Below are 12,190 nucleotides of genomic sequence, written 5' to 3'. Positions count from 1 at the left end.
GGTTGGTAGAGCTGAGGGAAAACGCTGAGAAATGGAAGCGTTTAGCGGTTGAAGCGGGTAGAGAAGGTGGGTCATCTGATAAGAACATGGAGGCTTTTGTGGATGAGATTCTGTTCAGTGAAGCAGAGGAGGTTAAAGACAAAGACGGGTGTTCAAAAAGAATGTTAATATTTCAAATGGTTGTAAACTGTTGCTAGTCTTGTTACTTTGTCCCTTGTCTATCACTTTCATTACAACACAAAAATACATTTATCTATGTCTTGAACAATTTAATATATATATAACTAACTAAATATAAGCTGAAATATCAAAGATATGTCATCAGTATCTAAATTGCACCGAAAACAACATTCACATTATCTAAAGAATTCAAACTGGTCAAGAGTAACCAAGAGTTAAACACAACAAGAGCTACTACTACTACTAGTCTACTACCTCTAGGTAGAAAAAGGAGGAAGCCAGTAAGGTTGCGAGAGAACGCTGGGTGCACCATCAGGAGCTAGGTACTGATGTGGGTTTCCAGTAGTGAGATCGTAAAAACCTAAGCCACGTCCCATATGATATATAGAGTTGGGTTTGAGGCCGGCGCAAGAGCTGGCGGGGACGCAGAAAGCCTCGCTGTTTGCAAGGAAAATGCACATGTCTCCAATGTCCTCAGTGTAACACATGATGCTTCCCTCTGTAGTCTCCTCCTCTCTAAACACCATGAACCTCTTCGTTATGTGGTAGACTCCTTTCAACACCGACGAGTAGAAACCAAGTGCATACCTGCACCGCCGTTCAAGAAACAAAAAACTCTTCTCAGCATTTTCTCTATAGTTCTATCTTATAAAACTTCCGCTACATCATTTTATCTAATAAACAAAACCAGGATGTATAGAGATGAGACCATTTGATTAGGAAACGTTCACCACTAAAGGATGACTCCACAAGATACTCCGTCCTGGTACACGAACTCAAAAGCTCCCATTCTGACTGATCCAACTCTGGATGGCCGCGGTAGACCACCTCTTGGACCTCAGGGATATCTTCTTCTTTGGAGTGAAGATGATAGGAGAACAAGTATTTACCTCCAGGAGCAGGCAAGTAGAATTTTTTGTCTCTTTTGGAATACATAAGATTTGAGTTTTCCAAGCAGTTAGGAGGGGTCAAGATGTTAGTCCACTCAAGGTCACGACCGGGCCTGCACAGACTCATCTGGTTACCTGAGAACTTGATAGCCACTACACAGTCTTCAAGGTGAGGGGACGATGTCATTGCCACGTTGCAGACTTCTTCGATTTGGTTAGAGGGCAGAGCGGTAAGCTGAGGAAGAGTAATCACGGTGGGGTTTGATTTGGATGCCAAAGGGTTGAATAAGTCGGTGATGCGTACGGAACGATCGTGCCGAGCACAGAAAAATCCCCATCCATGGGAAGCACCGACCATTTCTTGGTCCATGAGCTCTTTGGGAATTGTTTTGTCGGGGACGGTGACTAACTCTTCTTCAACCGGGTCGAACAAGAGAACATCTGCAATTTTGCAGCCACCGGGCAGAACTTCTTTGACCCTAGTGCCAAGTGTCAGATACGGGCTGGTTGAGAACAAACGACTGCTCTTGTGTGTCTGCCAAGTAAAGAAAATCAGACATCAGAACCGAACAGTAGTTTCCAAACGCTTTTTGTATAGCTAAGCCAAGGGGCAATCTCAACCCTTCGTTCCTTATCTTCCTGATGTCAGTACTCAGACACAAACTCTTTGGTGTTCCCTAAAAGCCTACCCAGTTAAACAAGACCTAACTACTACAGATCTAAACCAATAGACAAAGAAGCCAAGAGAAGATTTTACATACAAGAACATTGTTCTCCCGGGACGAGAGTTTGGAGAGACGGAAGAGAAGCTGAGACATTGTATATTCAAGACACCTTCGAATCAAACCACATAGAACTAAAACAAACTTAAATAATGTTTTGATGAATTAGAAAATAGGTTGCACAGAAAAAGAAGAATTAGAAAATAAAGAAGCCTCCAATATATCTTTTTCTCCACCATTTAAAGGAGAGCAAGTCAGGCTTGGTTACCAAGGTTTTTTTTTCCCACTTTCCTTTTTTGTGAAAGGCAATAATGGAATCTTGGCAAGCTATTGTACTCGTCACCAGAGAAACTTTTCTTTTCCAGTTTATTTTTCCTATAGTTTTTTTCATTTTCTTCTGTGGCGTTATTAGACCTACAAACTTTTTACTAATTACATAAACATTTATAAGATTAGCTACAAACATTTTACAATTATGAAAACATTTGCTACTGGTATAAGTATTCATTTTACCATGGGCCACTGGTTCAGTCAATAATAACTTTTGTTGACAAAGAAATCAAGTGCATTCAATAACTTTCACGTGACTTATAGTATAATATGATTAGCCGACTACATTTCATATAAATTTGTACTTCACAAATTTTTCTGTGTAAATTAATATAAACATTTGCATTGTTGCTTAATATTTTTGTATGTTTCTAAATATTAAAGTGATTATCGTAATGCGAGATGGGGGCCAAAATTTCTAGAAGAACAAGTGTCACATACCATAAATTAAGATGATTATAAGCTTAGATCATAGCGATCCAAACGCTCGAGAGAAAGTACTGAAATCGAAATACAACACACCATAGAACTAGATAGAAAATGGAGGAAGCCAGTAAGGGAGGAAATTAGTAAGACTTTCTGGTACACCTTTGGGACGTTCAAAGTGACGGGAGGTTTTAGTGGTTATATCGTAAACAGCAAAGCAACGGCCCATCAAGTAGATGGAGTTGGGCTTGAGACCAGGGAAAGAGCTAGCCACAACGCAGAAAGGTTCGCTTTTCGAAAGGAATATGCAAAGATCTCCTATGTCCTCGGTGTAAGACATGGTTTTTGTTCCCTCGTTTGTGTCTTGGTCCTCTCTAAACACCATAACCATCGGCTCTTTGCATCTTATAGGAGGTACATGAGAGTACCTGCACAGACACATAAGACAGATTACTATGATTAAAATTTGATAAAATTTATGTGATATGCATGTTACTTGTTATTATACCATTTGACTAGGAAACTTTGGCCGGAAGGTGACTCCACCCAATGGTCCTCCCTGAAACAAGAATCCATCAGCTCCCATTCGGACTGAGGCAACTCAGGAAGGTTTCGGAACACCAACTCAGTGAACTTAGGTTCGTTCTCGAAGTGGAGATCCCAAGAGCATAAGTAGTTGCCTCCAGGAGCAGGCAGGGAGAACCTTTGATCTCTCTTTGAATACATGAGGTTTGAGTTTTCGAAGCCGACGAAAGGGATCAGTTTGTTAGTCCAAGCTAGGTCACGCCCAGGCCTGCACATGCTCAACTGATTACCCAAGAACTTGATAGCCACTACACAGTCTCCTTCCTCGTTGTCTTGACGATAAGGAGAAGAGGACGACATGGCCACGTTCCAGACCACTTCGGTTTGGCCATAGATCATACTAGTAAGAGGAGGCAGAGGAATTATCTTGCTGTCTGATTTGGAAGCCAGTGGATTAAAAAAGTCGGTGATACGTACGGAGTTATGATTGCGCAGATCAGAGAAAAAACCCCATCCATGTGACGCTCCCATCACTTTTGAGCAAATAAGCTCTTCGGACACTGTTTTGTCGCGCACGGTGAGTAACTCTTCCTTTGCCGGGTCGAACAAGAGGATATCACCGAGAAAGCCGCCACCTCTTGCCCTAGCATCTTCGGCAAATACGCCAACAATCAGATACGGGCTGGTTGATAACAAACGAGAGTTCTTGTGTTTCTGCCAAGTAAAGTAAATCAGACATCAGAACCGTTCCAAAACACTATTTGTATAGCTAAGCCAAGAAGCAATCTCAACCCTCCGAGCCTTATCTTCCTGATGTCAATACTCAGAGACAAACTCATTGGTATTCATTTAAAGTCTTATCTAATTTAACAAGACCTAACTACTAGAGATCCAAACCAATAGACAGAGAGGGCGAGAGAGATGCGTATACGTACAAGAACAGTCTTGTTCCGGGACGAGAGTTTGGAGAGACGGGAGAGAAGCTGAGACATTGTATATTCAATATACCTCCAGATCACCTATCACACACAGAATCAAACAAACCTTAAATAATGTTTTGATGAATTAGAAATTAAAAAATCTCCCATATATCTTCTTCTCCAACTCCAACATTTTAAAAGAGAGCAGGTCAGGCTTGGTTACCAAGCTTGTTTTCTTTCCACTTTCCTTTTTTGGGAAACACAATAATGGAATCTTTCCACTTTTCTATATTATTACTTCAATTTACATTTATATATTGTTACACAATATTCATTCACCGTGCACCACTCGTTCATTCTACAATAACTTTTGTTGACAAAGAAAACCGAGTTAGATACAACAATAAATTTCACGTGACTTTAATCTCTTACTTATTAACTAGGATAAGATATGCGCCTTGCGCAGCATGAGTTTATTTGCATATATTATCGATAGTTTTTTTTTTATATATGTGATCATTTTATTTATATATATAAAATATTTTTTGTTGTTATTATATAATTTCTTTCCGATGGATCGGAACAATTTTTATTAAAAATAATGGAACAAAACTATAATTAATACATCATGGGTTGATCGGATTGGACATTAAACAAATTATGACATAAAAACATTATTTTTTTCATCGAACACATTCTTGAAAAAAGTGAACAATATTGTTTTCACAGTTGAATTATTTTCACTTTTATCTTCCATATGGCTTTGAAACCTTTCGAAACAACCATCGAATTGATACATGTCATTTTAATGTTTTTAGTCGTATACTTAAGGAAAACTTACATTTTTGTAATTTAAAGTGGTTTTAAAAAATTCAAAATATAACATCTAAGACAAAATCTAACATATAAGAAAAATCTAACATATAAGGTGTCCTCATTTTTGTATTTTAAAGTCGTTTTTTTTTTAAATAACATATAAGGTTAATGTGATTGTTTATTTTTTTAATAATATAAAATTAAAAAAAAATGAAGAAGGATGCAAAAAATTGTTATCAAATCTTTATTATTCATAATCATTAATTGTCATATATATGTAAATCATATTAGGTAATTTTGCAGCTTTTATTTAGAGAACGAATACACACTTCTTATATTTTAGGTTAATATAATGTTCTCTAGTGGACATTAAACAAATTATGACATAAAAACCTTATTTTTTTCCTCGAACACAATTTGGAAAAAGTGAATAGTATTGTTTTCACGGTTGAATTATTTTGACTTTTAACTTACATATGGTTTTGAAAGCTTTCAAATCAACCATCGAACTGATACATGTCATTTTAATGTTTTTAGTCGTCTACTTAAGGAAAACTTACATTTTTGTAATTTAAAGTTGTTTTAAAAAAATTCAAAATATAACATATAAGAAAAAATCTAACATATAAGGTGTCCTCATTTTTGTATTTTAAAGTCGTTTTAAAAAAAATAACATATCAGGTTTCATCATTTTTGTAATTTAAAGTCATTTTAAAAAATTCAAAATATAACATATAAGAAAAAATATAATTTTTTATTATATGGTTAATGTGATTGTTTATTTTTTTAATAATATAAAATTAAACAAAAAAGAAGAAGGATGCAAAAATTGTTATCAAATCTTTATTATTCATAATCATTAATTGTCATATATATGTAAATCATATTAGGTAATTCTGTAGCTTTTATTTAAGGAAATAATACACACTTCTTATATTTTAGGTTAATATAATGTTCTCTAGTGGACATTAAACAAATTATGACATAAAAACCTTATTTTTTCCAGCGAACACATTCTTGAAAAAAGTGAACAGTATTGTTTTCACAGTTGAATTATTTTCACTTTTATCTTCCATATGGTTTTGAAAGCTTTCAAATCAACCATCGAATTGATACATCTCATATTAATGTTTTTAGTCGTATACTTAAGGAAAACTTACATTTTTATAATTTAAAGTCGTCTTAAAAAAATTCAAAATATAACATATAAGAAAATTCTAGCATATAAGAAAAATATAACATATAAGGTGTCCTCATTTTTGTATTTTAAAGTCGTTTAAAAAATATATATAACATATAAAGGTTTCCTCATTTTTATAATTTAAAGTCATTTTAAAAAATTCAAAATATAACATATAAGAAAAAATCTAATTTTTTTAATTATATGGTTAATGTGATTGTTTAAGTTTTTTTAATAATATAAATTTAAACAAAAATGAAGAAGGATGCAAAAATTGTTATCAAATCTTTATTATTCATAATCATTAATTCCTGTATATATGTAAATCATATTAGGTAATTCTGTAGCTTTTATTTAAGGAAAAAATACATACTTCATATATTTTAGGTTAATATAATGTTCTCTAGTGTTATATAATTATGGAATAATGTGACACCATTAGATTAAACTATACTTTATATTAGATGCTCTAGAATTCTTTGAAATGAAATTTAGAAGGCATTTAGAGTACCATCTAGGATTTGAGATTTTTTTTAATTAATACAAAATTAAGGTTCTAATTTTTCAAATGCTTCTCAATTAATATATAGGAGATACAGAAACATTTATATAGATTATTTATTTCTACGTCATTTTGCTGAGGTGTTAGCTCCACGGTGCTCTTCACTCTAAATAATTAATTATCCTCTTTTTACTAGAATAATTACAAAAAATACCACTGCGATTCAACTAACACATTGTCATAATATTAGTATATAGTTTGATAAACATCCTTTTGCCGTATCAATTTGAAATGGTTCCACTTACGAAATCATACTTAATCTTTGTAATGGATTCACTGACGTGTTCATTGTCTCCTATAATTATTTTTTTCTCTCCAAACAGATACATCAAATATTAGAAAAATCTCATATTGAAATCAAAAAGAACATTAAACAATCTTTTTGGAACACCTAAACTGAGTAGATCATTATACTCGAACAGATTATATCATCATTAACCACCATTACATATTTTTCATTTAAATTATAGCATGTACTAGCACAGCACATATATTATTATGCATTCACACATAAAATCAAGACAACACAATATTAACAGTTTTACGGGATTTTGCATCAGTTTCTAACCTCTCTGTTAACCCATATATAACACTATTTCTTACGACACTAACAGAAAACATTCCCAGCCACTCATGAGACTTAAGCAACCTAGAAAAAGATTTTCACGAACCACCAGTGTATATATTTTTATTGTTAAGTAAAAACACCAGTGTGTATATTTTCTTTAAATTCCTTAACCAAAAAAAAAATATTTTCTTTAAAAACACCAGTGTATACATGATATCACTCATGTTATCATGTTAAAGCCAAAACAGATGTAACTTTATAACTATATTAAATAAATAAAATATGAATATATGCTAAGAGACAATTATGACGGAGCACTTCCTTTAGAGTTGTGGTCTCATAATAGCATAATTTAATATAGCGAATCAAAGCGTCTTTGTGCTTTAGTTTACAACGTAAGATTTGACGTTGATGTATTTCTCAAGTTTACGTGATATCCAAGAAAGGCTGCATGGCGGAATTTCATACGTTGTTCTCAGCTTCTTGCTACACATCTTTCAAGGATTTGACTTGTTTTGTTTGCTTGGTTTTTCTCCATAACACTTTCTGTTAGCCTTAGGTATCGAGTCCTAGGTCTTCTTTTATGGTATACACTATAGAGGGACATTAGAAGGCTAGGTTTGTGTTACCTGTTAGACATGAAGCAGAAGTAAACTGCCAGACTTGAGAATTAAGCTGCCAGATTTATAAGGTTTTATAAAGTCTTTATAAAGGTTTTATAAGATTTTATAAGGCTTTATAAGAGTTTTATAAGCTCGATTTTATTGAAGAGAAGAAAAAGAGAGAAGAAGATATTTTATTATATTGTGTACTGAGGTCACTTGTCTTTAAATACTTGTACCCATATCCACAATTAAATTAAAGAAATTATTCTCTCATTTTCTCTCTTACATCTTGAGATCTACTTTCTCTCTCTCTCTCTCTCTATGTTCTTCATTCTCCATAAATAAACTCTCAATAATTCTCTCATTCTAACATGGTATCAGAGCATTAAGCTCCTGAAACTCACAAAAACTTCCGCAAATTTCTTTCTTTCTTTCTCAGATTATCTTCAAAATCTGTTGGATATCCTTTTATCCACTGGTCCAAAGGTCTTTCAAAAGGGAAGAACCTCACCAGAACTCAAGATAGAGGAGTACCCTATTCTCTGGAACTCAAGAAAGCTTCAACCATATCAGGAAAAGCTTCTTCAAAGTCCAGTTTATCTCAAAATCAGTAGGAACAATCTATTGTCCACTGGTCCATATCTCTCCATGAGGGAGAACTCCAACATGGTGTTGTTTCCAGAGTACAAGAAGGCTAAGGAACAACATAAGAACCACAATATGCCAAGAAGAAGTGACTTCAATCAAGCTAAGAATGTAATCAAAGAGTTTGAGCATCCATCGATTCAAGGTCGAACCATGTATTCATCTGTCATTGGTGGTTCAAATGAAGAAGGAACATGGAGAAGTACTGATAGTGCAGCCAACACTGATGGTCCAGCAACCATGAGTGACCTACATTCCCTTATCCAAGCCTTTATCTCATTCAAGAAGGCTGGTACACACTCTCTTGACCCTAAACCTATCATTATAGATTCAGGAGCAAGCCATCACATGATTAGTGATAGAAACTTGATGAGTGATGTCCAGCCTGCCTCAGAGAATGTTCAAATAGCAAATGGTGATAAGATTAAGATAGAAGGGATAGGGGAACCTGAGGTTGTTTGATAGGGAATCTACTGCCTTGTATATGCCTTGGTTTACATCAAACTTGCTATCTGTGAGAAAAGCTACTGTTGATCTGAGTTGTCAGGTTGTCTTCAAACCAGATGAGGTTGAATTTCAAGACTTAAAGACATGCCAAGTGATTGGAAAGGGGCACGTTCACAATGAACTATATCATCTTCAGAAGACAGAGATGTCTAGACCATCCACTTCTCAGTGTTTGGCTAGTACATCCAGCGGGGTTGATAGCACACTATGGCATGCTAGGTTGGGACATCCTCATACAAGAGCCCTAAACTTGATGCTTCCAGGTGTGGTCTTCAAGAATGATGATTGTGAAGCTTGCATATTGGGGAAGCATTGTAGAACAGTCTTCTCACAGTCTAGCACCATCTATGAAAGATGTTTTGACCTAGTTCACTCTGATGTATGAACTGCTCCATGTGTGTCTAGAGAGAACCACAAATACTTTGTCACCTTCATTGATGAGAAATCCAAATACACTTGGGTGACACTGATTCCGTCTAAGGACAGGGTGTTGGATGCTTTCAAGAATTTCCAGACCCTTATCTGCAACCATTTCAATGCCAAGATGAAAATTCTAAGGTCAGATAATGGTGGAGAGTATACAAGTCATGCATTTAAGCAATATCTTGCTCAACATGGGATTACTCACCAGACAAGTTGTCCTTACACTCCTCAACAGAATGGAGTTGCTGAGAGAAAGAACAGACATTTGATGGAGGTAGCAAGATCAATGATGTTCCGCACCAATGTTCCAAAAAGATTCTGGAGTGATGCTGTGATGTCTGCTACTTATCTGATCAATAGAACTCCAACTAAAGTCCTCAACGACATGTCTCCTTTTGAGGTTCTAAATAAGACCAAACCATCTTTGGACCATTTGCGTGTGTTTGGATGCCTCTGTTTTGTGATGATACCTGGGGAGCTGAGGAACAAGCTTGATGCTAAAAACTCAAAAGCTATGTTCATTGGTTACTCTCCAACTCAGAAGGGGTATAAGTGCTATGATCCAGAGTCAAGAAGGGTTCTTGTCTCGAGGGATGTGAAGTTTGCAGAATCTAGAGGCTATTATGATGGAAAGAGTTGGGATGAGCTCAAAGATCTTTCTCAATCAGCCTCAGATAGAGCAAATAACCTTAGGGGAGTAATGGAGAGCCTGGGAATCAGTATGCCCTCTTTACCAAGTGTGGAACCTGTCCCTGAAAATTTATCATCTACTGCAGCTGGTAGTGTTGAGAGCACTCATCCTAATCATGAGGGGGGCAGTAGAAATGTTTAGCAGTCTACACAAGCTCAACCTGAAGAGAGCTCTGTAGCTCATGATCAAGATGAGATGCCATCAGAATCAGATGTTGAGACTCAAGTAGAGGCGCCAAGTGAAGGAAATGAAGCAGAACCTGAGCAGATACAACTTTTGAGAAGGAGTACAAGGATCAGGAAACCCTCACAGTGGATCAACACAGAAGTTTACTTCAATGCTGAAGCTGTAGTTCACCCAATAAGTGCAGTATGCTCCCTTGCTCAATATCCAGAAGATCATCAAGTCTTCATCAGTGAATTGGATCTGGAATACATTCCAAGAACATATGAAGAAGCTATGCAACACAAGGAGTGGAGAGAATCTGTTGGAGATGAGATGGGAGCCATGATCAAGAATGATACATGGTTTGAGACTGAACTTCCAAAAGGAAAGAAGGCAGTGACAAGCCGGCTTCTCTACACTATCAAGTATGAAGCCAATGGAAAACCAGAAAGAAAGAAGACAAGACTGGTTGCAAGGGGATATACTCAAGTGTATGGTGAAGATTATCTAGACACTTTTGCACAAGTGGCCAAGCTTCACACTATAAGGATTCTCTTATCCCTTGCTGTCAATCTTGAGTGGGATTTATGGCAGATGAATGTCAAGAATGTCTTTCTTCAAGGAGAATTGGAGGATGAAGTCTACATGAGACCACCTTCTGGTCTTGAGAACATGGTGAAGCCAGGAAATGTTCTCAGATTAAAGAAGGCAATTTATGGCTTGAAGCAATCTCCAAGGACTTGGTACCATAAGTTGAGCACCACCCTCAATGGAAGAGGCTTTGTAAAGTCAGAAGCTGATTACACCCTCTTCACATTAACTAGTAAGCAAGGTATTGTGGTCATCTTAGTCTATGTGGATGACATTATCATCACTGGTAGCAACAAGGAAGGTATTCTCTCAACTAAAACATTTCTTAAAAGTGTCTTTGATATCAAGGATTTGGGAGAGTTGAAGTATTTTCTTGGGATTGAGATCTTCCGCTCTAAAGAGGGGCTATTCTTATCTCAAAGGAAGTACACACTTGATATTTTAAAGGAGGCAGGAAACCTTGGGAGTAAAAAGGCCAAGACTCCATTAGAAGAAGGATACAAGGTGCTGAGAGAGGGGGAGTATGGGTCTACACCATTTGGAGATATCAAGAAGTATAGAAGAATGGTGGGCAAGCTCATCTATCTAACCATCACCAGACCCGATGTGTGTTTTGCTGTGAATCAAGTGAGTCAACACATGGGAGCTCCTAAGGTGCATCATTGGAATATGGTGGAGAGGATCTTAAGGTACCTAAGAGAGGCGCCTGGCCAAGGAGTATGGATGGCATGTAACAAGAGTACTGAAGTTGTTGGGTATTGTGATGATGATTGGGCTGGAGACAGAGTTGATAGGAGATCAACTACAGGCTATTGCACCTTCATTGGAGGAAACCTGGTCACATGGAAGAGCAAGAAGCAGAAGGTGGTGTCTTGTTCAAGTGCTGAAGCAGAGTATAAAGCAATGAGGAAGCTTACTAGTGAGCTCATTTGGATCAGAAACTTACTAAAGGATTTGGGCATAGAGACAACAACACCAATGACAATGCACTGTGACAATCAGGCGGCCATACATATAGCATCAAACTCAGTGTTTCATGAGAGGACAAAGCACATTGAAGTTGACTGTCACAAGGTGAGACAAGCTGTGGAGCAGAAGATCATTTTACCCTGCTATACTAAAAGTGAAGATCAGTTAGCTGATATCTTCACCAAGGCAGCAAGCACTAAAGTCTGTGAGTTTATCCATCCAAAATTGGGACTCATAGACCTCTCATGTCACTGATATCTCCTTCATGAAGTGTTCTACTCTTTTTCCTTGACTTGGGTTTTCTCCCAAAGGGTTTTACCTAGTTGAGGTTTTAATGAGGGAATACTTCATGGCTTCCAAGCTTGACTTGTTCCATATGGTCAAGCTTGAGGGGGAGTGTTGACATGAAGCAGAAGTAAGCTGCCAGATTTGAGAATTAAGCTGCCAGACTTGAGAATTAAGCTGCTAGACTTAT

General features: G+C 36.5%; 2 protein-coding genes across 2 annotated transcripts; both read right to left on the bottom strand.

Moving 5' to 3' along the window:
* Positions 1-256: 256 nt before the first annotated feature.
* Positions 257-2,092, bottom strand: LOC106400406. Its single transcript, XM_013840771.3, has 3 exons — positions 1,832-2,092; positions 890-1,605; positions 257-768 (listed from the first exon to the last, which is right to left on the bottom strand). The coding sequence occupies exons 1-3, from the start codon at positions 1,886-1,888 to the stop codon at positions 438-440; spliced, it is 1,104 nt and encodes a 367-aa protein (XP_013696225.1). The 5' UTR covers positions 1,889-2,092; the 3' UTR covers positions 257-437.
* A 433-nt stretch (positions 2,093-2,525) lies between these two features.
* LOC106399419 lies at positions 2,526-4,269 on the bottom strand. The gene is made up of 4 exons (XM_048757797.1): positions 4,217-4,269; positions 4,009-4,092; positions 3,057-3,787; positions 2,526-2,976 (listed from the first exon to the last, which is right to left on the bottom strand). Exons 2-4 carry the CDS (start codon positions 4,063-4,065, stop codon positions 2,652-2,654), a joined length of 1,113 nt encoding a protein of 370 aa, XP_048613754.1. The 5' UTR covers positions 4,066-4,092; positions 4,217-4,269; the 3' UTR covers positions 2,526-2,651.
* Positions 4,270-12,190: the final 7,921 nt, after the last annotated feature.

Source organism: Brassica napus, chromosome C5 (assembly GCF_020379485.1).
Source record: "Brassica napus cultivar Da-Ae chromosome C5, Da-Ae, whole genome shotgun sequence".
NCBI lineage: Eukaryota > Viridiplantae > Streptophyta > Magnoliopsida > Brassicales > Brassicaceae > Brassica > Brassica napus.
The sequence above is the reverse complement of the archived record's forward strand: the minus strand, read 5'-3'. Positions and strand labels throughout refer to the sequence as shown.